At 42.8% G+C, this 26,891-nt stretch overlaps 2 protein-coding genes across 2 annotated transcripts; both read left to right on the top strand.

Annotated features, from left to right (window-relative positions):
- The first annotated feature begins 9,725 nt into the window (after positions 1-9,725).
- LOC130883974 (olfactory receptor 2A12-like) lies at positions 9,726-10,685 on the top strand. Its single transcript, XM_057784846.1, has one exon. It carries the CDS (start codon positions 9,741-9,743, stop codon positions 10,683-10,685), a length of 945 nt encoding a protein of 314 aa, XP_057640829.1. The 5' UTR covers positions 9,726-9,740.
- An 8,585-nt stretch (positions 10,686-19,270) lies between these two features.
- On the top strand, positions 19,271-20,218 carry LOC130884007 (olfactory receptor 2B6-like). Its single transcript, XM_057784905.1, has one exon. The coding sequence runs from the start codon at positions 19,271-19,273 to the stop codon at positions 20,216-20,218; it is 948 nt and encodes a 315-aa protein (XP_057640888.1).
- Positions 20,219-26,891: the final 6,673 nt, after the last annotated feature.

Here is a 26,891-nt window from a genome sequence, read left to right as displayed (position 1 = left end):
AGCCATGTAGCTAACATATATTAGAATAATGGGTTAATATAAGTTATAAGAGCTAATAAGGCCAGGTGGTGGTGGCACATGCCTTTAATCTCAGCACTTGAGAGGCAGAGGCAGGTGGATCTCTGCGAGTTTGAGACCAGCCTGGTCTACAGGAGCTGGTTCCAGGACAGGCTCCAAAACCACAGAGAAAACCTGTCAAAAAAAAAAAAAAAAAAAAAAAAAACAAAAAACAACTAGCAGGCCCTCATGTTACAGTTTACTTATATATTTATTTTTGAGAATTATTCCATATCCTGGGCTAGCCTGAAACATTCCACATTTTGAAGATCATCTTGAATTTTCAATCTTTCTTCCTTCTCTTCCCCAGTGCTGGAATTATAGGATGGGAAACCACACCTGGGAGAAATTTTGCTTCTTTAATGATATCCTTTGTTTTATAAAAGTTTTTACTTTGGTAAAATGCAATTCATATAATTTTTTTTAAAAAAAGACAGATTCTCCTATGTAGCCCTGTCTCTTCTGGAACTCACTATGTAGACAAGGCTAGTATTAAACTCAGAGATCCTCCCATATCTGACCGTGTAGTGCTGGTGTTAAAGGAATTCTCCACTCTACCTGATCAAGCACTTTTATTTCTTGTTATTTTGCAGTAGCTCTAAGAAATTGGTTTTTTTATCCAATGTCATGAAAATTTACTCCTGTTTTTTTTTTTTTTGGTATGGTATGTGGCATAGGAATAATAGGATAAAAGGGTAGATTACTGATTCTACTTTTAAACTAAAAATAAACTATTAATCTCAAATATTTTACACTGGTATGGATTTCTTTATATTGATGCAAATATAAGTCTATTTTTGTTAGAAAATACTATATATGTTTTTACTCTCATTTAAGGTATTGTACCTGTGTAGCTCATATAAAAACGTAATGTAAAGTTCTAGTCCTTGATCGGTATTATTACAAACTATTTAGCATAATTAAGAAATGCAGGTTAGTAGTTAGTTATATTACAATCAAAATTATAGTCATATTAGGTATGTTTTCAAAGTCAAACAGATATAGTTTAGATAGATAGGTGGTCTTCAAACTTTTCAGAGACCTGTATAATATTTAAGATGTTTGAATAAAATAAGGATTTCATGACAGTGAGATACATCTGCTACGACAGTAACAAGCTATTTCAAAAAGGATGATATGCAACAAAAATCTCCATATGGAGTTTGCTTTCATTGTGACAAAGTTAGTCTCTCAGCAAGAAACTGCTCTTGCCTCGACTGTTTAGACCATACTGTCTAGATTGAACAAGCAGCATACAAAAGAGCTTTGGAAAGAAAATGAAGGACAGTCCTTTAAAAATTCCTGCTTTACAGAAAAGCCTATCAGATATTCTAGGCCAGTAGGCTGAATATGAATGCCCCAAGGTTACAGAGGAACCTTGGGAGGCTGTCCAAGCAGCCATCTGTTCCTGTCATTTCTATTGTTTTGGAAGTTGCTGCCTTGCACTTCCTGTTTATTCAGGTAACATTATACTCTGGTGTTTGATGCAGTTTCACACTAGATAGTTACAGTTTTATGGTTTTCTTTGTTACCAAATTCAGAAAAAAAACTTATAAAAGAGATATAAAGTTTATAAGGTTGAGAAACATAAAAGTTAAAATTATTTATCTAAGAAAATGTTTTAAGGTCTAAAAAGATATTTTTAGTTTTATAATACATGTAATAATAGAAAGTAGTTTAGGTATAAAACCTGGACTCACCAAGATAGGATTGATAATGGAATATTTTTTCTGAATTTGCCAAATGCAAATGGACTAGACATTGTGAATGTAATTTTAACTGATAGTTGTTCTTATTATGTATAGTTTTACTGTATTAGAGTTAAAACTATTCTTCTTTATTTAGACAGAAGGGGACATGTTGCATAATATTTAATCACACCACGTGAAAATGTGTCACTGTTTTATTCTGATTGTTTAATAAGGAGCTGAATGAGCAAAAGCTAGGCAGGAGAAGTCGTGTGAGACTCCAGGTAAAGATGGGGACTCTGGGTTATAATCTAACCCATGGGGGATTCACCAGTGAGACACTTAGGAAGTCAGACACAAGGTACTAAGAAAAGGTAACAAGCTGTGTGTCAAAATGTAGATTAATAGAAATGAGTTAATTTACATTATAAGAGCTAGTTGGAAATGAGCATAAGCTAAGGTCAAGCTTCCATAATTAATAAAAACTCTCCATGTCATTATTTGGGAGCTGGCAGTCCCAAAGAAAATCTGACTCGAAAGACTGATTTTAGTTAATTTCATGTCTAGTTAGGTTGGTAACCAAAATAACAGCCACAAGTATGTCTTGCTTACTGTGGTTCATCTTCCATAAAAGAAGGTAAGGTGCCCATTCCTACACAACTATTATTTACTTTTTTAATTTTTATTTTACACACCAATCCCAATTCCCTCTCCTTCTCATCCTCCCACTCCTCCCACCTTCTCACTACCCCACCTCACCCAACATCTACTCCTCAGAGAGGGTGAGGCCTCCCATAACAAGTTAACAAAGTCTGTCACATCGCTTGAGGCAGGACCAAAGTCCTCCCCACTGTATCTAAGCTGAGAAAGGTATCCCTCTTTAAGGAATGGGCTCCAAGGAGCCAGTTCATGCAGTAGGGGTAACTACTGGTTCCACTGCTAGTGGTCCCACCAATTGCCCATGCCACACAACTGTCACCCTCTTTCAGAAGGCCTCATTTGGTCTTATGCTGTTTCCTCAGTTGTCAGTCTGAGATCAGTAAGCTCCCACTACCTCAATTCAGTTGTTTCTGTGAGTTTTACTATCATGGTCTTGACCCCTTTACTTGTAATGTCATTCCTCCCTCTCTATGACTGGACTCCAGGAGATTGGCCCACTGTTTAACTGTTTGCTATTGCCTTGTGGATGGTTTCAAAAGTGAGAAACATGAATTCTTGCACTTTGTAATTATTTTTAAAGATTGTTAGGCCTTATCTTAGTCTCAAGATTACTGTGTGAAGAGACACTATGACCACAACAACACTTTTAGAGGAAGGCATATAGCTGGGTTCCTGCTTACAGCATCAGAGATTTAGTCCATCATTTACCATCATGGCATGGGTATTGTGGCATTCCTGTCACTGGAGAGGTAGCTGGAAGCTACATCTTTATCCACAGACAGAGAGATAGTGATCCTGGCATGGGCTTTTGAAGCCTCAAAGCCTACCTCCAGTGTTGCACTTTCTCCAACAAGGCCATGCCTCCTAATCCTTCTAATCCTTCCAAAGAGCTCCACAGTTTGGTAACTAAGTGTTCAAATATATGAGCCTGTGGGGCCATTGTTAGTCAAACAACTACAGGCCTCTTCAGAGACCCTAGCACTTTTTAATGAACTGGAGAATCCATTTGGCAATTTCAAAAGACTGACTGCTACAATTATGAGAGAGACATATTGAATTTGTGTATCTGTTTAGGGTGCACTGATACCTTAATGATAGAGACTTCTGTTACATGAACCACAGCCTTCAAATGACCTCATAAAATGAATTTAACATATACATACACACAAATTATGGTTATTATATACTTACACACACATTATATAATATATATTTTTTTATTATTTTTATTCTTTTTTAATTAAAATTTCACCTGTCCCCGTTCCCCATTTCCCTCCCCCTCCTCCCAAATATTGCCCCTCCCCCCACTCCCCTTTCCCTATCCCCACTCCTCTTCTCCTCCCCCCACTCCATTCCCCCTCCCTCTCGATACTGAAGAGCAGTACAAATTCCCTGCCCTGCGGGAAGACCAAGGTCCTCCCACTTCTATCTAGGTCCAGGAAGGTGATCGTCCAAACAGGCTAAGCTCCCACAAAGCCAGTTCATGTATTAGGATCGAAACCTAGTGCCATTGTCCTTGGCTTCTCATCAGCCTTCATTGTCCGCCATGCTCAGAGAGTCCAGTTTCAACCCATGCTTATTCAGTCCCAGTCCAGCTGGCCTTGGTGGGCTCCCAATAAATCAGTTCCAATGTCACAGTGGGTGGGTGCACCCCTCGTGGTCCTGACTTCCTTGCTCATGTTCTCCCTCCTTCTGCTCCTCATTTGGACCTTAAGAGCTCAGACCGTTGCTCCAAATTGAGTCTCTGTCTCTATCTCAATCCATCGCCAGATGCAGGTTCTAAGGTGATATGTAAGATATTCATCAGTATAGGATAGGATCATTTCAGGTTCCCTCTCCTCAGTTGCCCAAGGTACCAGCTGGGGACAACTCCCTGGACACTTGCAAGCCCCTCTAGAGTCAAGTCTCTTGCCAACCCTAAGATGGCTCCCTTAGTTAGGATATATACTTCGCTGCTCCCGTATCCATCCTTCCTATATCCTAACCATCCCAATCCCTCAAGCTCCTCCCATCCTCCCCTTCTCACGTTTCTCATCCCATTTCCCCTTAGCCCCAAGCCACCTCACCCGCTAGTTCCCAGTTTTTGCCCAAGAAAAATGTTTTTCTTTTGTTTTACCATACTTTTTTGTCTGATTCTACTCATAATTAAATGAGCACCTGTGTAGTGGTCCATAAATGAGGCATTGTTATCTGGGGGCCACTTAAGCAGTCCCTGGTTGTGAGAGCTGTGGATCTGCTGCCTTCTCTTCCTGAAGCTCACCATACTCACCTGCGGTCTGTGGGTCTTTCTGGTGCAGAATGGAACATCTAGAATTTTACTTCTCCTTCATGCTGACCTCTGGGTTGATCTCATGACCATTGTGAAATTGGCCCAGCTCTGAGGAACAGGAATATTTTTGGTTAGAGCAGAGGTACAGCCATTAGCTTGAACTCACACAATTAAGCATGTCATAGACATGGCAGATTCAGCCTCACCCAAGCAGCAAGTGGCCAGGCCCTGGCAATCATTCTACCATTCACTAAATGGGTAACATTTGTCAAATAACTCAAGTCTTCTGGTTCACTTATCATTATCTGTGCAATGGGCAGGTAGGGCCATGCTTGGGGATCTCTTTGGGCTGCAGTGATTTAAAACACCAGGAGCAGCCAGGATGCTATGTTATGAGACACCCAGAAAGAGAGAAGAACCACCACCAACATTGTTTTATTTTATTTTATTTTTCCTCTGACTTTTTTTTTTCTTTTGCCAAATAACAAACATGCTCTTTATGATACTTTGGGCTTTTTCATATTTCCAAGTTCTGTTCCCACATGTGACGGTTTCTCTGCCACTTTGTTGAAATCCATGTTTAATACAAAGGGTGTGTGTGTCTTTTTCCTTTTTGAGCTCCTCCCTATGATTCCATAATAAAATCTCAGTGACTAAAAACAACAGAGCATGGTAGCTGTGTCATTCCATATGTGACACTCAGTGACTTCTGTCTTTTTCTTGCTGAATCTGTTTCCTTATCAATCCTGGTTAAGAAAACTCTCTGCCTGGATTCGAATGTACTCAGAGCTGATGAGGATCAACAGGAGTGAGGAGATCTGGGGTCAGAGCTGTGGAACAAGGCTTAACAACAGCACTGCAGGGGCCAAGGTGCTTCTGATTAGTGATGATTGCCAATTACTAAGGTGTAAATGCACCCACCATGGCCAATGTCATGGTTGGAATGCATGCCTCTAACAGCAGTTGAGATTACATGTCATTATACAGTGTTTCAACCAGCAAATGCATCACACTAATCAACTGCTAGAACACAGAGCACAGGGAAACAGAGTTGCTCCTCAGGATGTGCTGCCTTTAAAATGCTGTGAGTCAGACTCTAGCCTCAGACATTGTCTTTACTCAGGTGTTATACAGCTAAGCCACAATCTTAAGCACTCTGTCTCTGTTTCCAAAACAATTTATTTGTCATTTCATAATTAACCTTTACTAATGGCTGTGTTCACAGGAATTCTAACCCTTTATCAATCAATCATACGTCACAGGAAGACTTTATATTCCAGTCTTCTCCTTTTGAATCCTTAAGAAACCAAGACACAGACATCAGGCAGGGATGAAGATTCCAAGTCAGGGAACAGTGGCCAGAACTTGTAGCAGGGTGGTGACATCATCACATTTATTTTCTGTTGGGGCCCGTGTGGGTCCAGCACAGATTCCCTAACCGGACTGGAACGGAGTCGCGAGGAATAATTAGACGCAGCTTGGGCCCCAACAATTTTCTAGCCAGCCTAGAAGGGAAGAGATTACTATTGGAATTCCACAAGAGAGCCAATTGAGGCAGAATAACAGCAAATTCAAGAGAACACACTCTAGAGCTTGATACATTTGGACCCAAATTCTTATTTGCATCTAAAAGGCAGGAGCCCCTCGGAGAGTCTTCTCACTGCAATCTCACGGAGATGTCACTGCTGACTCCCATGCTACTATGTCATGGTTGACTGTTTTTATTTTTTATATGTATCAGCATTTTTCCTATACAAACATTCACACATATATACATGCACACACACATATGTACAGCACATGTATGCTTGATCCTTGGGGAGGTCAGAAGAGGGTACTAGATCCTATAGAACTGGAAATATAGATGGTTTGAATTACCATGTCTCTTAAGGAAACCCAACTGAATTCTTTGCAAGATCAGCATTCATCTTTTTCTCATAAGCATCCTCCAACTCCCATTATTGTCATCTCTTCATTAGTACCAGAGGTTCTGGGTAACTTAGATAGAACGTGGCAGAGAAGGGAGGACTAAGATTTCTCCAAAGTAGTTGAGGAAAGAAGAAGACTGTGACTCAAATGTGGACTCATTGAGTGTTAGGACTCAGGGTTTGGGCAGTAAAAGAGGAGTCAGAATGAGAACTTAAGTTTTTGACCTGTGTGTCAGGCAACCAGATTCCTCAATTCGTCTAGAAAAGAGAAAAGTTCACACTCCTCCTCCTACGGGCTGTTTCCTCCTGCTCTATGCCCAAGGGTCTCCTTGTAGTGCTCTTGTCGACAGCATCCAGGGATCATCTTAGTAACCCTACTGGGAACAGAAATGGCCCTCTTCCAGCTCTGCTAGGAAGTTCAGAGAGGAGATATGATCATTAAACCTCAGCATCTGGTCCTACTGGGAATAGGTGATGTTCGAGCTAACCTTTGTTAAGCAGGATTGTACAGGCTGGGGCTGGCCTATTTACAGAGGAGGTGACAGATTCAGTCCCTCAAACTCTACAGCACCTTGGAATGTTTCTGTACATTCAGCTGCCTAGAATCCCATCACTCTGGACTCAGTTGCTTTATGGGGTTTCCTCATAACAGCAAGAAACTGCCACTCAGTGACACAATCCCTGCATTTACAAGTGGTAAGGCAGTCATTGATTTTTTTTTTTATGGGTAGGTTTCAGGCATCTATGGGTCTAGAGATAAAAATTAGTCAAGCATCCATCTCCAGGTCTTCTGTGCATACATCTCAAACTCCCCAGACCTCTTCCCTCATTGGCTGCTTTTCTTCTTTTTTTTTTTTTATCAACCTGTGTCCTTACTTCCTTCTTCCTTTCTCCTGTTTTTAAAGTAATAAATATTTACCGAATGTCTGTCTGTTTTAAGTCATGTTGAGACATAAAGATATGGAGTTCTGAGTTCGAAGATCTCAAGAGAAGCAAAAAGCCATATCCACGAGAGCACAGCGATGGTCAGTGTCTTTGAAGGATACACCACAGCGCAAAGGTCCAGCTTCATGCACTTTGTGGTCAAATAGTGATTTTTTGTTTCATTTACTTTGTTGTGGTGAAGGGGGTAGGTAGTCTGTTGTAACCTAGCTTGACTTAATGTTCTATATAGTGAAGAATATCCTAGGGTCCCTGAACTTAAACCATCCAGATATAAGCATATTATGTATGTTGAAGCTAACATATGTAGATTTTTTTCTTTTTCTGGTCTGAAACTCCATCCTGATATCTTTATCTGTGAGTCCAGCACTCATAGAATTGGGTCACCAACCTGCTGGGACACTGTAAGCAAAATCAAAGATAACTGGGCTGAAAAACCATAAGAAGCAATGGGTGACTAAATTGTATCCACGTACCACAGAAATTACGCCTCAAATTCTGTTTCTTTGAATCCTTCTACTTTCAGTACAGATCAGGGCCTCTCACATTCAAACAGGAAGGAAAATCCCATCAGGAGAGCTACTCTGTGACTAGCCATCCAGCTCTGTCCTAGGAGGGCTCTGGCCTGTGCTGAATCTCAATAGGCTCAACTTGATGGACAATGGACTTTGTCTTCCTCACCTCTTCACTTCAGAGCCTGTAAACCAGCATCAGAAAAGGTGATTGAGAGGCAGGCTCTGATGTCACACCCCCTAATCCTACACTTCCCCCACGCTGGGCTTGCAATCTGAAACAGACTGCTCCAAGCCTTAGGTTGTCACATAGAACACACAGGTGAAAACGCTTCTTTCTGTGAACTGCTGTTTTGTTAAAATAAAGTTAGTGGATCACTGGAGGGAATACATAAATTATCTAAGACAAATATTAGTTGATTTTGTTATTAGCAAGCTTAGGAAATCCCCCATACAGCCACCATCCATCAGAGATCATTTCTCCTTAGTTGTGTGGGATTTCAGTTAACAAGAGAGAGAAAAAGGGTTTGTCCAAGTGTTTTTATTGTCAAAATGATATCAGACTGCCCAGGATTCTTCAGATTGCAACAACCCAGTGAGCAAGAAATGCAGGTTGTATCTTACCTGTGTTAGGGTGGGAGTTTGTAGCACAAGAGGGAAGGATTCCTGGCCTTTCTGAGTCCTGCTGTGGTCACCATTCTGTGGCAGCACTGTGGGAGTGGTGGTTCCCCTCCATGATGAGACGCTAGGGGCATCTTAGTGTATGAGAGTGGCAGAGACACGCAGAATACTGGTAGGGCTTTAATGGGAATATTGTGTATAGAGAGGAGATGGAAGAGACGGTTGTGTGCTGAGGCTAGTCTCCACAGGGAAGGGGGTTTAGTATTTAATGATCTGTGCATCCCACTCAAATTACAGAGCATGGGAGATCATAAAAGGTTTCAGCAGGGGCAAAATAGGAGCAATATAGAAACTTTGAAAAATCACTGCAGTAATCACATGAAGAACTTGCTGAGGGGTGCTTTCTCAGTTGCTTTTACCTTGTTCCTAGAAACATGGTCTCTTAGTTAAATGCAGTCCCTTCATTTCAGCTAGAGTAGATAGCTTTCTTATTCTGGGGATCCCCTGTCTCTCCCTTCCTGAGATGGAATAAAAGTGTGAGACTGCGCACGTCATGTGTTATGTTCAGGTTCTAGGAGTTATGTGAAAAGATTAGCTATTCCTCATTCTCCTGAGAAATTTTTGTCATCAATTTCAGGTAAAGCTAGCCGGGTGGCGGGAAGTGGCCCGCCGGCCGCTCCTACTACTACACATTAGCATCATTTGATAGATGGAGATACTGAGACATTGGGAGGTTCAGTAACTTGAGAAGATGCACAGAAACTGAACAGTGTACTCCGAACCCACATCCCATCTTTTCTTAATTAAATACTACTGTTTTTATTTTATACATATGTGTTTTTGCCTACATACATGCCTGTAACCATGTGTGTGTCTGGCCTGTGGAGGTGAGAGGAGGGAGTCACATTGCCTGGAACTGGAGACACAGACAGTTCTGAGCAATCTGTCCTTGGAACAGCAGTCAGTGCTCTTAACCTTTGCGCCATCTCAATATCCGTTACCTCCCTGTTCTGCCTGTGTCAGGTGACTCTTAGATGAATATGATTCTCTTACAGGCTCCACCATGTGGATGATTCCAGGACACAACCAAACCTGGGTTTCTGAGTTCATTCTGCTTGGCTTCTCCAGTGACCCCACGACCAACAGCATCCTCTTCACTGTGTTCCTTCTCATCTACCTGAGCTCAGTCATGGGCAATGGACTCATCATCCTGCTGATCTGCATGGACACACATCTGCACACTCCCATGTACTTCTTCCTCTGTATACTCGCCATGTTGGATATGGGCTATGTCACTACCACCATGCCCCAGATGTTGGTGCATCTTCTTGCTCACTCTAAGACCATCTCCTTTGTTGGCTGCTGGCTGCAGATGTATGTGTTTGGTGCTCTGGCTTTAACTGAGTGTACCTTGTTTGTTGTCATGGCTTATGACAGATATGTGGCCATTTGCTACCCACTGCATTATACTGTCATCCTCAACTGGGGACTGTGCATACGACTGGCATCTGGGTCTTTAGCTTGTGGTTTCCTCTCTGCTTTGTTACATACATTCTTCACCATGAGTCTACCATATTGTGGACCCAACAAGGTCAACCACTACTTTTGTGAAGGCCCTGCAGTGCTTAGCCTGGCTTGCATGGATACTCACCTCATTGAGATGGTGGACCATGCCTTGAGTGTTTTTATGATTCTTACTCCAATTTCCCTCATTTTAGCCTCCTACATTCATATTGTCATGACAGTTCTCAAGATCAAGTCCAGCCAAGCCCGCTGCAAGGCTTTCTCTACCTGTGCCTCCCACCTGACTGTAGTCACACTCTTCTATGGTCCATCCTCTTACATCTACATGAGACCCAACTCTAGCTTCTCCCCTGAGCGAGACAAGCAGATCTCACTCTTTTACAATGCCTTTACGGCATTGCTCAACCCCATTGTCTACAGTTTGAGGAACAAGGACATCAAGAGGGCATTTCTCAAGGTGATGGCACATGGTAGGGTGGACTAGTGATCCAGGATCCAGGAGACACTGGAGTGGATTATCCACTTTTTGGTAAAGGGACAGAATCTTAATTTTATTTAGCTGTCCTGTGTATTTGACAAACATAGTACTTGGTAACTGGGACAAACCACTGTGAAACTAAGTTGACTATCTTGATTTACAGGCTACACTAAAATATAATTCTGAACACCTCTGTAATCTTACTGTTTTAGAAGTCTAAATAATCATTTGTTGTTCATGCTTGTAGCTGTGGGTTAGGAGTGACCTTCTGTTCTCTCACATCCATCCTGAAGGAGGAACCTTATGTCTAACATGACATCCTAGAACAGAAGGAAAGGAACAGTGGGCAAACTCACTATGACTCAGCTTCTCAAGAATGGCCTGTGTCTCTTTCTACACATTCTCTCAACCAAAAAGTAGTATGATTCAGCCTGACAACAGGATGTGTGAAGTTTTTTTTTTTGTGTGTGTGTGTGTGTGTAGAGAGAAGTAATACATGTTCTGTGTCCATGGTCTGATATGTTGGTTTCTCTACTTAGAAGTGAGCAAGTCATATGCATTACGTATCCTGGTGTAGTTTCCAGAACACAGCAGCATACCTACAAACCAACACAAACATGCTAACTGTGGATAGCATAGTAGAGACAGCAGAAGGCTGAGGCACTATATGCCAAGTAGCACAGCTTGTGTTGTTAGGACAGAGGTAAGCTGATAGATTGTAGAAGAGAGGTAATACATTCAGAGAATGAACTTCACCTGTAAATTCAGTGTGGTCTATAGAGAAACCAGATATTGCCTCTTCTGTCAAAAACGATAATGCTGGCAGTGAAGGGAGCTGGGTCTCATCAGAGCCTTTCCAAATTTTCTCCTATAGGCAGCAGCCAAGGGCATGTCCAACTGTTGACTGCTGACTGCTGGTTCCCTTTCCACCCTTGGATGGGAATAGATTGCCTACCATCTTCAGAGAACTTCTTAACTGGCCAATCAGCAGATTCCTCTATGAATGACCTATTCTTTCTTAAAGAGGCCTCAGGCCTTCCAGTTCTATTCTGTGGTCAGGTATTTCTAGATAATGGGTACCCTTCATTCATAGTTAATAATCCTTACTATTGTTACCTATGTATTTATTTTTGAGAATTCTCATATATCCTGGGCTAGCCTGAAACATTACACATTTTGAAGATTACCTTGAACCTTCAATCTTTTTTCCCTGTCCTCCCCAGTGCTGGGATTATAGCATGGGAAACCACACCTGGGAGAATTTTTGCTTTTTTGATGATATCCTTTGTTTTATAAAAGTCTTTACCTTGATAAAATACAATTCATATACTTTTAAATAAGTCAGATTTCCCCTATGTAGCCCTGTCTCTTCTGGAACTAACTATGTAGACCAGGCTAGCAATAAACTCAGAGTTCCTCCCACATCTGACCTACGAGTGCTGGTGTTATAGGAATTCTCCACTCCACCTGAGCAAGCACTTTTTTAATTTTTCCATTCAAATATTTACACTTCCTTCCCTCCTCCCAATCCCCTCCCACTCCCACACACCCCCTCTTCCCTCTTCCTTCCTGCTTGAGAGAGGGCGGGGAACCCTGCCCTGTGGGAAGTCCAAGGCCCTCCCCCCTACATCCAGGCCTAGGGAGCTGTGCATCCATATAGACTAGGGTCCCAAAAAGCCAGAACATGCCGTAAAAACAAGTCCCAGTGCCTTTATCAATGGCTTCTCAGTCAGCCCCCATTGTCAGCCACAATCAGAGAGTCCGGTTTGATCCCATGCTCATTCAGACCCAGTCCAGCTGGATTTGGTGAGCTCCCATTAGAACAGGCACACTGCCTCAGTTGGTGGACCAACCCCTCTCAGTCCTAACTTCTTTGCTCGTCTTCTCCCTCCTTCTGCCTTTCAACTGGACCTTGGGAGCTCAGTTCGTTGCTCTGATGAGGGTCTCTGTCTCTATCGCCATCTGTCGCCGGACAAAGATTCTATGGTGATATTCGAGATAATCATCAGTGTGATAGTGGGGTAAGGACAGTTCAGGCACCCTCTCCTCTGCTGACCAAGGACCTAGCTGGGAACATCCCCGTGGACTCCTGGGATCCCCTCTAGAGCCAAGTCTCTTGTCAACCCTAAAATGGATCTCTTAATGTAGATATCTTCTTCCCTGCTCCTATATCTGCCCTTCCTCCATCTCCACCCTCCCACTCCCCCAAGCTCTTGCCAGTTTTTCCCTTCTCCCTTCCCTCTCCTCCTCTCCCCTTCCCTCTACCTCACCCCCACCATTGCCCCACCCACATGCTCACAAATTTTGCCCAGCAATCTTGTTTGCTTTCAATTTCCAGGAGGATCTATATATGTTTTTCTTTGAATTCACCTTGTTATTTGGCTTCTCTGGGCTCTGAGCAAGCACTTTTATTTCTTGTTATTTTGAAGTAGATCTAAGAAATTATTTCTTTATCCAATGTCATGAAAATTTACTCCTTTTTTATTTAGATTTTGACCCTTTCTGAATAGTTTTATATGGTATGTAGAAAGGGCCCAGTTACATTCTTTTTCTTGTGAATATCCATGTGTGTGTTTTGACTTTCTCTTCAGACTTTCTTTGACCTCCAGGCCCCAAAGAATAACATGGAGCCATATTGCCCATTATGAAGCTTGGCTCTAAGCTTAGGCTTATTCTCAACCAGCTCTTACAACCTAATTCTATTTATCTAAATTCTGCCACGTGTTTTTTTTTCCTCTCTTCCATTCTGCATGTCTCACTTGCTCCACGTCCTAGCTGGAGTCTCTCTTGTGTACCTACCTTCATCTCAAGTTCCTCTCTTCCCCCAGAAGTCCTGCCTATTCTCTTCTGTCTAGCTATTGGCCATTCAGCTCTTTATGAAATCAACAGTAGGCACCTTACACACAAGGTGAACAAATATCCTGCAACATTTCCTCCTTTTGTCTAAGTAAGTGAAGTGTTTAACTCTAACACAGCAAGAAAAATTATCAAGTAGAAATTACATTCACAATGCCCAGTTCAGTAGTTTTAACATTTGTAGTAATTATTATCTATGCTGTCTTGATGAGTCCAAAGTTTTTTCCCTAAACCACTTCTATCATAACTTGTACTGCCAACCTAAAAATATCTTTTTAGACCTTAGAACATTTTCTTAGAAAAGCATGACTTTTTATGTCCTTCAATCACATAAACTTTACATCTCTTTTGGAAGTTTCTTTTCTAAATTTGGCAACCAAGAAAATGTAGATATAGTTGTCTAGTTATACAAAGGTACTACTACCTAGTCTTTATGCTCCATCAGCGACACTACATGGATAAAATTTTACCTGAGAAAACAGGAAGTGCAGGGAAGCAGCTTCAGCATGGGAGGAATGGGGGAGTGTGGAGGGAGAAGGGGAGAAGGGCAGTAGGGAGAGAACATGAAGGAATAGGATGGTCTAGTTGGGGGAAGGACAGAGAAAGAGAGCAAGGAAAGAGATATCTTGATAGAGGGAGCCTTTACGAGGTTAGATAGAAACCTGGTACTAGGGAAATTCCCAGGAGTACACAAGAGTGATATCATCTAAGACTCTAAGCAATAGCTGAGAGGGTGCCTGAACTGGCCTTTCCCTGTCATCAGGCCATTCCCTGATGATAATTGTCGTCATCAAACCTTCATCCAGTATCTGATGGAAGAGGTACAGAGATCCACACCTAATAACTGGACCAAGCTCCAAGAGTCCAGTTGAAGAGGGGGAGGAATAATAATAAGAGCAAAGAGGTCAAGACCATGATAGGGAAACCCACCAAAACAGTTGACCCGAGCTAATGGGAGCTCCCTGATTCCAGACTAACAGCTGGGGAACCTGCATAGGGCTGAACTTGGTCATCTGAATGTGGGGTTCAGTTGTGAGTCTTGGGCAGCAGGTGGGGCCACTGGCAGAAGTTTCTGTCCTGCTCAGTCCCACAACTTTTCAGTCCCAAATAAACACATGGAGGCTTATATTAATTACAAACTGTTTGGCTTATTGCTTAGGCTTATTACTAACTAGCTTTTATGACTTAAATTTACCCATAATTCTTTTCTATGTTTAACCATGTGGCTTGATACCTTTTATCAGTAAGGCATTCTCATCTTGCTTCCCCTACTTCTGGATAATGACTGCATCTCTGTCTTTCTTCTGATCCCAGAATTCTCTTAGTCTGGTTGCCTTGCCTATACTTTCTGCTTGGCTACTGACCAATCAGCATTTTATTAAACCAATACAAATGACAAATCTTTACAGTGCACAAGAGCATTATCCCACAGCAGTTTTCTCACCTCTAAGATGAGATTTTGGGAAGCATCTAGTTCAAAAATGCTTTTTCTTTGGAAGACCTAAATAGGGCCAAAAGAGTGACTGAAAATTGGGTCCTGGTGTTAGCTCCCTTGTGGTCCTTACCTCCAGGTGCCAAAATGGAGACTTGAGTTTAAGAACAAGTTTCTACATCCCTCCAGGAGTTCTGGACTCCCCTCCAGAGAGTTTCCTACATGATGATTGTACCTATTTGGAATCTTCCTCTGACTAATGGGATCCCTCAGGACTGGAAGGCCCTTGAGATAATACTGGGATCCATCTTGGCTCCAGCCATAGGGACTCTTTGATCCCTGACACCCATGAGCCTCATTAATACAACAGTCAGGGCATCTTCAAGGGAGCTGCTGAGACTCAGTGGCTCTGGAGAGTGACTGAAGTAGGACCCTCTTACAGCCCAGTACCTGGATTCTGGAACTGTCTAAGGCAGTTGTAAGACATGGGTATGAAGCAGAAGTGTACACTGCATCTGGACTCAGGAAGAGAAGATAGGTAAGGAGCTTAAAGATAAGATAAGGCCCTGAAAAGGCAATTCCCACCAGTCTACCATGAACCACTGCCCCAACACTGTGATACATCAGGATGGCACTGGAATACAGAGGTGGATTTTTTTCTCTGTAGCTGTGCACCATCAGGTAAGTTACTCTCTGTCTCGTTCCCCTTTCCTAAACCTTCTGAATAAAAGGAACTTGTAATGATAAACTAATATAATAGTAATAAATATTATTTTGAATACTCTCTTGCAGGCACCACATTAAACAAATTTCCATGTAATGCTTTAGTTAGTTATTATCAACACCCTTTGAGATAGGTTCTGACTTCTAGATGAGGGTAGAAACACAAGGAATTTAGGTAATTTCCCCCAGGCTACTCGGTTAATGATCAGTCAGGACTAGATCCCAGCTCCTGCTCTTTATGACATCCTATCTTTGGTGTAAGGTAGCCAGGTCAGGCCCAGGAAAAAGTTGCTTCTATTGGAGGAGAAGCTCATTTGAGAAATGTAAAAACTTTCAGCATGTTCTTGATAAATTTCTACAAATTTCCACAACATTTGAACAATGCTCAGATCGAACAAGGAGGGACTTAGAAATTCTCTCTGAAGATCACGCTTGAGCAAACCCTTGTATAAAGTGAGAGTGTGGCCCACAGAAAGATAATTTCCAACAGTGGAAACAGAATTCTTAAAAAGTGCAGAAACAGTAGCATTCTTTGAGTGAGGCTCTGCGAAGAGGGTGTGGCTGGAGTAGATGGAGAAGTGAGAAGTGGGAAGTGAGGACTGGGAAGTGTTGAGTGATCTTGAAGCACTCAGGACTTTGGCTTTTCCTGGTGACTCAACAAGCCACTATAGGGCCAGCAAGATGGCTCAGTGGGGAAAGGAGCTTGCTGCTAAGCTTTCTATTCAAGTTGATCCACTAGACCCACTTGGTGGAAAGAGAAAGCTAACTCCTGTGAGTTTTCCTCTGACCTCGCAGGTATGCTGTGGTATGTATGTTACCCCACATAAATGTGCACATGCACACACACACAGAGATAGATAGATAGATAGATAGATAGATAGATAGATAGATAGATAGAGAGAGAGAGAGAGAGAGAGAGATAGATAGATAGATAGATAGATAGATAGATAGATAGATAGATGATAGTAATACTTTTTAAAAGAGGCCACCATAGTAGTGGTGGTTGATACTTTAAAGTCAACATCTATTCTATAGCCCAAATTGGCCCTAAGCTCATGACTCTGCCTCTCAAGTGCTGGGATTGCAGGTGTGTGTGACCTCAGCCAGCTTCACTGGAGGATTTTAATAAGAGGATTTGCATGATGACCTTTTAAACACATTCATCCTAAATAACTGTGTGGAGAGAAGACTGTGGGGAAAGAGGATGAGAAATGGGAGTATTTGGGGGGTACTGCAACACTCCTGGCAGGAAAGGATAACAACTTAGGCAATGGTGGATGAGGTGGATGAGGTGGATGTGGTGGACCTGGTGGACGTGGTAGATGTGATGGATGTGGTGGACGTGGTGGACGTGGTGGATGAGGTGGACGTGGTGGACCTGGTGGATGTGGTGGACGTGGTGGACGTGGTGGACGTGGTGGACATGGTGGATGTGGTGGACATGGTGGACGTGGTGGATGTGGTGGATGTGGTGAGAAGTGATCTTTTTTTCTCATATTTGAAAGACAACCAACAATATTTTCTGATGTGTTGCACATGAAGTGTGAGAGAAAGAGAATGTTTGAAAGACTTTGGGGCTCTCTTGTCATTTTAGTCCCCTCCAAGGATGAAATCACCACTAACCGAGTTGAGAAAGGTGGAGAGAAGAACAGTACTGCAGAGGGCACTAGAAGTGTGGCTTAGGAAATGACATAACATTTTTCATTGCCACCCCAGGGGACATATTAAGAAATCAACTGTATCAATGGATTTAGATGGAACTACATTTCAGACTGATCAGCCTCAAATGGCTGCATTGTGCTAGCAGGTGAGTGTGGATTCAAATTCAGACCCCGACTGACCCCTGTATAGCAACATCTGGCCTCTAACACAAATGCTACCTTCATTTTAGGCTGAATTCTGCCCATGGTTTTATGAAGTGTGATTTTAACCTAAATCAGAAATAATCTGCTTTGTATTTTCTGTGCAGAATCTCAGCTACTGTAATTCTGATCCAGAGTTTGAGGGTTTTATATAAAAGAAACTCTTCATTTCGCAATCTGAAATGTGTGCTTTCTGTCCTCTAACACTACCTAGGTAGGTCAGGCTTTCCACACAATGACATCTAAAGTGGACATGCATTGTATTTGGGATCTCTGTGAAAATGGATGATGCAGGAGATAAACTTCACACAGTGAGAACATAGGACTTGGAGTTTGCTTCCTGGATTTGCCACATACCAGGCTTCAACTTTAATTCTTTGTAAAGGAAAATAGCGGCTCTGACCTCAGTGGGTTGTGGTGACAATCAGATAACATTACGTGAATCATTTATTTTTACAGTAATTCTTGATAAATGGCCATTTCCCCTTTCAGGACCTAGAAAAGATGGAAACAGGGGTGGTGGCATTCTATAGCAGGCATTTAAGAACCAGCAAAGGGAACAGAAAGAAGAAAAAGTTTGGTCAAGAATATCCTCTGTCACTAGGCTGCCAACCTCAAATTAAGGATTGAGTCCATGTTAAAGTGACCTGCAGCCACCCTTCACCTCTTCTGTGAAGAGGCAGAGCTGCCAGGGTCTCCTCACTCTTGCTTAAGGACAGTGTCCAAACCCACAGTGATTCCATTCCCAAGTCCGTGCCTTTCATCTTTTTGAGAAATATTAGAAGTCAGAACACTTCTCTGACTTTCAAAATTAAAGTCCCCGTGGTTATCATTGTGTGTTAATTTGTTCTGCGCACTTGTACTCCTGCAAAAAGGCTTGGGGAGGTAGGACAAGGGACAGCGCTTCAAAAGGAACAGAAGTCAGGGTAGGTTGTTATGTTTTGTTTCATTTGTAAAGTATCAGGGAAATTTTATTAAAAAGCAAATTGACAAGTAATACAGATCAGAAATACAATGTCACTCTTGACAGAGAGCCACACTTGAGGTCATTCAAAGAAGGTCAGAAAGTGTTTTTTCTTAAAAATATATGGCTTATGGGTTCTCTACAGAGTCAGAGAAGAAGAAGGGAGAGGGTTAAACAGGGTGCTAGCGATTTTGCCTTTTTTTTTTTACTTTCCTAGGTCTTCTTCTTCTTCTTCTTCTTCTTCTTCTTCTTCTTCTTCTTCCTCTTCTTCTTCTCCTTCTTCTTCTTCCTCTTCCTCCTCCTCCTTTTCCTTCTTCTTTTTACTTGTTTGTTTTACATTGCATCTTATAGTACCTACTTGTTTTGAAATAATGGCATTAGGGAACAACAGGCATGTCTAGCCTTCTCATTTTGACTGGTTTATGTTGTGCATGTGTGTGCATATGCATGTGTGTGCATATGTATGTGTGTGGCAGGGGTGTGTTCTTCAAAATAAGGCTTTTGTTCTATATAGCATCTCACAGGAACCTTGGTATTTATCGGGGATAGTTAGCTGGATAATCCAAAAAGTCCTTAGTGGAATTTCTACTAGGTACTTAGAGCTAGGCAAGGCCAATTTTGATAGACTACTCTCTGGGCATGGAGAGGTGTGTATTTTATCTTCAACTCCCTATCTATGGATTTCACATAGCATTCTATCATGGAGATTGCAAAGGAGTTAGTCATATGTCCTTCTCTTTTCAGAAGGAAGGCCATGCACAGTAGAGGCTGGAAGAATCACACCTCTGTAACTGAATTTATCCTCCTGGGCTTCTCCAGAAACCCCAGGACTAATTGGATCCTTTTCTTCCTCTTCCTTTTCCTCTACTTATTTACAGTACTGGGCAATGGGCTCATTGTTACCCTGATTAGGATAGACACACGTCTCCACACACCCATGTACTTCTTCCTCAGCATCCTCTCCCTGCTGGACCTCAGCTACGCTACCACAACAGTGCCCCAGATGTTGGCTCATCTAGTAAGCAAGAACAAGACCATCTCTTACACTGGGTGTGTGATCCAGATGTACATTTTCTTGACATTAGGCATCACCGAGACCTGGATTTTTGCAGCTATGGCCTATGACAGATATGTTGCTATATGTTATCCACTCCATTATGGAGTCAAGATGAGCCAGACCCTATGCATAACTCTGGTGGCCAGCTCTGCCCTTTGTGGTCTCATCTGTGCCCTCGTCTACACAGTCTTCGCAATGAATCTTCCTTACTGTGGTCCCAATGAGATCAACCACTTCTTTTGTGAAATTCCTGCTGTATTGAAGTTGGCCTGTGCGGACACATCTCTTAATGACCAAGTGGATTTTATCCTGGGTTTCATCTTGCTTCTTATCCCATTATCCCTCATCCTGGCCTCATATGTTCGTATCTTCATAGCCATTCTAAGGATTCGTTCCACCCAAGGGCGAATGAAGGCCTTCTCCACCTGTGTTTCACACATCACTGTGGTCACCATGTTCTGCATTCCATGCATGGTCATGTACATGCGACCTGGCTCGGAAGCCTCCCCAGATGATGACAAGAAGTTGGCCTTGTTCTATAATGTCATTTCTGCTTTTCTTAACCCCATTATTTACAGCCTCCGGAACAAGGATGTGAAGAAGGCTTTTCTCAAGTTAATTGGAAGGGGTGAGGACACTCAGTAGGCCATGGAGAGAAGCTGTCTGCAGTGCCTCTGGGCTCTTTTGTTTCACTGAGGTTCTTGGAGTGAATGAGAGAGGAGTCTCAGGATGAGGGAGACACAAGAAGAAAAAGCTTTTCACATCCATTTGCTAATGGATTCACTAGAGAAAGACTCAAAGAATTGTGCCCAAGATTAGTCATATCATTGACCTTTCATGACTTTGAAAAAGTCATATTGGTTTGGAACAGTCACCTCATTTCTCTGAAATTTAATTTCCAGCTGTCAAATGTGTTTGGTAATATGCATTGTGTCCAAATGATAGTAACCAATATTACATTTGTGTAACAGTTACTCAGTACTTATGCTTTCTTTTAGGGGTGGTTTTCATTTCCATTTTTCTTTTCTCATCCTCTGCCTCTTCCTCCTCTTTTCCTTGAGCTGGGGTCTCACTACATTGCCTAGGCTGGTTTTGAACTCAAAAGCTTAAGTAATTGGACTCCTGGATATCTGGACCAACAAGATGTGTTCCTCCCTGACTGACTGATAGATATTTATTGTTTTACTTCACATTTGAACTCTAGAGGTGTGTGATATCTCCTTCACACAAATAAAGACACTAAAATACAAAACACTAAATTTTCTAAATGTCATCAAGATGGAAAGCAACACACCTGATGTTTGAACCCAGGGACTAGTTCCAAGGCCCAGGCTCCTATGTATTACAAGACATAACTCTAAAATGTCCAAGAGAGAATCTGAGGCTTGGTTGAGACAATGATTGGCTACAACTGAGGAAAGAAAAAAAGACTTAAGAATATTGCTCTAGTTGGGCAGGATGGGCCATGCCTTTAATCCCAGCACTCCGGAAACAGAGGCAGGTGAATCTCTGTGTATTTTTGAAGCCAGTTTAGTCTACACAGAGAGTTATAGGACAGCCAGAGTTCGATGGTGAGGCCTTGTCTCAGAAAAAAAAAGGGGGGGTCTTATTCTCAGGTAATAACTGCAGGACCAGAACCTCGGAGTCTAGAGCTATGATGAGAAATCAGCCTTTCCTCGCCAGAGTTCTGCAGCTTGAGCTACTAGATTGTGCATCGCAATAGCAACATTTCTATCAATAGCTGGAGAGATGACTCAGTGGGTAGAGCAGTTGTTGCTCTTGCAGCGGACCCAGGTTCAATTCCCAGGACCCCACATGGTGACTCCCAACCATCTGTAACTCCGCTTTCAGGGGATCTGGTGCCCTCTTCTGGCCTCTGAAGGCACTAAGTATGCATGTAGTGCACAAACATGAAAGAAAGCAAAACATTCTTACATATGAAATAAAATAAATAAATCTTTCCTCTATTTTTTCTATTATTCTAGTTTAAAACAAATCATTAAAGTGCTTAGCAAAAAGTAACACAAGCAAATCTTTTAAATTAAGCATTCTTCATATAGACACAAGATTAAATTTAAAAATATCCCAGCTGCTTTTAACTGTTTTGAAAGAAGTTTTGTTTTTTTTTTCCCATGTGCCTTTTATTTTGATTTTTTTCTTATTGATTTTTTTGTTTTGATTTTTTTCGAGTGAGAAATAGCATGAATTTGGATGGGTAGAAAGTTGGATGAGTTGAAAGTAGGATCAAAATATACTGTATAATTTTAAACAATAAAAAATAGAAAAAACTAAAAAAGTTTTGCCTGTAGACCAAGAATGACTGAAAAGTTACAAAAGACCACTAAATGCTAAAGTGTGCTTTGTTCATTAATAGTTTTCTTCAGAAGAGAAAGCAACTGTGGCTTACAGTGCTGCTAATATTCCCCAAGCATTAAAGAACCCTGCTCTCAGGGTGACGTGGGACTTTCAGGGGGAAGTCTCCAGGGCAGGTTTACTGCCTGAGAAACTCAGCCTTGAAGGAGGAAAGCCCTGGAGAAGAGGAGCCTTGGTTTCCAAAAGATAAAAATAGAGTCGTGTGGAGTGCATGCTCATTGTGTTTCTTGGGGACTTATTAAGAAAAATGCTCTGGGGTCATCAGAGGGGCTTGCGAGGGGCATCTGTGGAGACAAAGGGGGATTTCTTCTTAGGATTCTCAAAGCACTGAAAACCCACAGTAGGCCCACTCAATTGTCCCACCTCTCAAGAGGTCCCCTGTGCTTGGGTCATCGACTTCTGAGGTGTCTGTATAAGTGGGGGATACCCACATCCCTCATTTTCCTAATGTCTTTTCACCTATTTATAAAATTGCCTTGTGAGTTTCTCCTGGAAGTTTTCTATTTATTTTCAGATCTTGAAAATTTAAGAACTCATAATACCATTCAGCTCTGGCCTCAGAAGAAAAAAGAACATCAACCTGTGAAATGGAGACTAGATAGCCCAGAGACCCAGGGTAGAACTAAACAATACTGTCCAAAAAAGAAGTCAATGAAATGACTCCTAATGATGTTCTGCTATACACATAGATCAGTGCCTTGCCCAGTTGTCATCAGAGAGACTTTCTCCTGCAGCAGATGGGAGTGTATGCCGAGACCCACAACCAGACATTATGGGGAGAGTGAGTCTAAATGGGGGTCTCCATTGGGTCCTTTTCCTCAGAGCCCGGGGAACCCTGCAGAATAGGGGGAGGAAAGATTGTTGGAGTCAGAGGGGATGGAGGACACCAGGAGAACATGGCCCACAAAATCCACTAAGCAGGGCGCACATGGACTCACAGAGACTGAAGGAGCAAGTATGGGGCCTGTATGGATCTCCACCAAGTACTCTGTGTACATGCTATGGTTGTTAGCGTGGTGTTTCTGTGGGACTCCTAACAGTGAGAGCAGCTGTACCTCTGACTCTTTTGCCTGATCTTGGAACTCTTTTCCTCCTATTGGACTGTCTTGGACAACCTGATATGAGGGTTTTGTCTTGTCTTATTGAATCTTGTTTTGTTCTGTTTGCTTGTTGTCTCCTGGAGGCCTGCTCTTTTCTAAAGAAGAAAGAGAAAGGAAGTGAATCTGGAGGGAGAGGAGAGCTGGACGGGGGGCTGGGAGAAGTGGAAGGAGGGGAAACTGTGTTTGAGATGTATTGTAAGAATATATCTATCTTCAATAAAAAATTTTAAAAAAGAAAGATCAGAAGAAATCTTAGAGTATAGCCTGCATCTTGTCCTTGAATCCCTTGACCAGGAAGAGCTGCTAAGATTTATCAAATACGATTGCATCAAGTGGCTGGGCTCTCTTTTCTCCAGTTCACGGTAGAACAAAAACAAAACAACAGCAACAAAGCAGTTACTTCTTAAAAAAATCATAACCCACTCAAAATTGAGACGGGGGCACGTGAAGGTCATTAGTCAGACCTAAATCACCGCAATTGTGATCTATCCACAGATAACACTGGCTTCCACCCTTATCAAAGAAACTTCCCTTTGTAGCAGTTGGAGGCCATCACAGAAAACCACAACTGGTCAAAATGCATCGAACTTATTGTAGGTTGTCCAGCCCCAGTCAATACACCTACAGTACAAACTCCACACACAAGGCTCAGCGGAACACCGTGGAAGAGGGAGAGGAAAGATTACCAGAACCAGAAACTAGAAAATTGCTGTGTGGTTGTGTCGCAGAATTGACAGGGAAGCTTTGCCCATGATACCTCAATGATATGGCTCCCTGTCTTATTTTTTTTTTAATAGGATCTCTCACTGAACTTCTAGCTCACCCATTGGCTAGGCTGACTGGCCAAGGATCTGTTTGTCTTTGATCCCAGCTGCCAAACATTAGGGTTAGAGATGTGATACCCAGATTTTACACTGATTCCTGGAATCCAAACTCAGGTCCTCCTGCTTGTTCAGCAAACACTTCAACAAGCAAGCCATCTCCCCAGCCCCTATTTTCATGGCTTGTGTGTCTTCTGAACCATGGGATACTCCAGGGCCCAACACAGCCTTTCTAAGCCCCGAGCACACCTTTTCATCACCTTTTCCTGGCACCCAAGCTCCCCGTACTCAAGACCCTTCGCTTTCCCAATCCATTGTCCTTTGGAACCCATGGCATCTTCATAGTCTACCTTGAAATCCAGTTGTGACAAATTTATGACCATTGGATGGATTAAACCCCTTGCAACATCACATCCAGCCTAAATTATATGCATATTTTACCACATCTACCTCATAGTGCTCATATTTGACCCTGTAACTGTCCTATACTGTTATTGCTTCCTTTGGTGTTGCGGACACTGAGGTGCAGAGGGTTGGTGTATGTCAACTATTACCATACTGTTAAGTGGTATAATCAGGATTTGATTTCACGTCTTCCTGGAATTTTGCTCTCATCTAGGGTATTTATCTATTGCCTCGTCTTGGGCCAGGCTTCATGAAGGATCCCTTTTTTGCTTAAGTCATATTCCTCTCCCCGCCTCAGAAAGCCAAAGTATTTCAGGGCTACAAAAATTCAGAACCCAACAAAGCCCAGTGCCCAGGAGAGCGTGATAGAGAGAAGAGACACTGGGGAGGCCGAGCGCAAGTGCCCCGGTGCTTGACCCACACAGCTCCTGAGAAACGTGGTCATTGTTTTTATGATCATGGAAAGCTTCCCCAACGTTTATGTCCAGGCTTCATCCTTACAAGTCTTCCCTGTGTACGAGTGCATGTTCAAACGTATATGCAGGTGCATGTGCCCACATGTATGGAGGCCAGATTGTAACCTTAGCTTGTTACCCAGGTGCTGCCTGTTCTATTTGGAGACATAGTCTCATTGTCCTGGATCTCACCAATAAGGCTAGGCTAGCTGGTGAGCAAACCCTAAAGATCCCACCGTCTCCGCTTCCTTGTCTGCTGAGATTACAAGTGCACGTCACCACGTCTGACTTTTCCATGGATGGGTTCTGGGCATTGAACTGAGCTCCTCATGTTGGTGCAACAAGTTATTTACCTGCTGAGCCACCTCCACAGGCCCTGCCCTTGCATTTCTTAGCCCATGCATTTACTCCACTTGATCTTCACACTGGACGGCAAAGGAGGAAAAGGAAAGGACTTAGCAACAGGGAACTTGGGCTTGGGAGGATCAAGGACGTTGGCTGTAAGACTTTCTGTGTCAAGGGATACTGTGAAATGTGTGCTCCAGGTCTGGGAGGGCTGACGTGGGACCCAGAGGACCTGAAGGCACAGAAGACTCATTAAGGAGCTACAGCTTCCTCTTCCCCGAGGACTAGGATCAGAATGTTAAAGGAAAACCTAGCCCTCTCCTGGCTCAGCCTTCACACAGAGCCTGGGTCAGGTAAGGAAGGGAGAGGGAGAGATAGCTGCCTGAGACTCACAGTCTTCACAGTCCTATTTGATGCACTCCACCTGTCCCCATTGCCCGCACCCCATCCCTCACCCCCACTCCAACCCCATCTGTTTGCGCCACAACTGTCTGCTTCCAATTCCTTTCTCACACCAAGAATTTCCACCCTGGTTTCTATTCTTCCCACTATCTCTGGTCACTGATGCACTGATGTCTCTGTGTGGCTCTCTCTCTCCCTCTCCCTCCCTCCCTCCCTCCCTCCCTCCCTCCCTCCCTCCCTCCCTCCCTCCCTCTCTCTGTCTCTGTCTCTCTCTCTCTCTCTCTCTCTCTCTCTCTCTCTCTCTCTCTTTCTTTGCATATCTTTAGTTGTTGTTTTGTTATTCAGTTACAACAGAGGAAAGTAGAAGGAGGAGGAGGCTGCGTCTGTGGAGATGAAGCTGTGGTCTCCCCCTCAGCGTTCCAGGGTTTGAATTCTTAGATTGAGATATAGGACAAGGGAACTGGTAGTGAAGGGAAAGATGGAGGTGAAAAGTTGCAGTGATGGCTTTAAATAGTGTATTTGAGGTTTTATGAGAGTCAGGAAGCTGGAGGCAGACACTGGAACTAGAAAGAAGCATACAGTGTCATTGGAGGACAGGGAAGTGGCAGCGTGGAGCCTGGCATCCTGCCATTCTCTCTGGGATGCCGCTGGTCTAGGTGGTCATAATTAGGCTGACTCCTTTACCTACCCCTGGTTCTTCTACTGATCTCTCTGTATCACCCTTCTCATTTTTGGTATCATATTCTGATCAGTTTTTTTAAAAAAAAAAACATAGACTGCATTAAGATGCCTAGGAGCTTCTGCAGTAGCTCAGGCACCAGGTTTAGGGGACACTGGAGAACAAGAGAAGGGACAAATGTGGCCAAGTCTTCTCTTCTCCCTTCTGGAGTGTGCTAGAGACTCTCCCACCTCACCATGGGCAGAACTGGCCGCAGGGCATTTTTGCAGGTGGCTATTTAGTTTTCATTGAATCTTTAATGGAGTCCAGAATCCCAGGACAGCTGAGCGCACCTTACAGCGCTCCCAGTAGCGTCATTTTACACTAAGTCTTCCTTCTTGATGTGACTCTCAACTTCATTTCTTGGAACCTCCAAGACTCTCTGGGACCACATGTAAAGGTACATCAGTGTCTCGACAAGACTTGTAGACTTACAGAGTTCTCTGGTTCTGGAATGCTCTTAACCTTTCAGTTCTATAGCAGAAATGTCCCTCTTTGTTTCACCTCTTTCCCACACATCATGGCCTCCAGATCCTTCTTCACAGTCTGTTTTGACTTTTCTTCAGCCTCCTTAAGGTACAGCCCAGGAATGAGAATGCTGTTCAGCATATGATCTGGCTACTGCAGACACAGACCATGGTACCAGATCTGCTCTATCAATATCCTTTCTCAATGATGGAGCCTCATGCTGTCCTTTTG

This window comes from Chionomys nivalis, chromosome 11, assembly GCF_950005125.1.
Source record: "Chionomys nivalis chromosome 11, mChiNiv1.1, whole genome shotgun sequence".
Classification (NCBI taxonomy): Eukaryota; Metazoa; Chordata; class Mammalia; order Rodentia; family Cricetidae; genus Chionomys; species Chionomys nivalis.
The sequence above is the reverse complement of the archived record's forward strand: the minus strand, read 5'-3'. Positions and strand labels throughout refer to the sequence as shown.

What these genes read in the sequence shown, in the direction of transcription:
- LOC130883974 (XM_057784846.1), top strand. Translation starts at nt 9,741, where the DNA reads ATGTGGATGATTCCAGGACACAACCAAACCTGGGTTTCTGAGTTCATT.
- LOC130884007 (XM_057784905.1), top strand. Translation starts at nt 19,271, where the DNA reads ATGCACAGTAGAGGCTGGAAGAATCACACCTCTGTAACTGAATTTATC.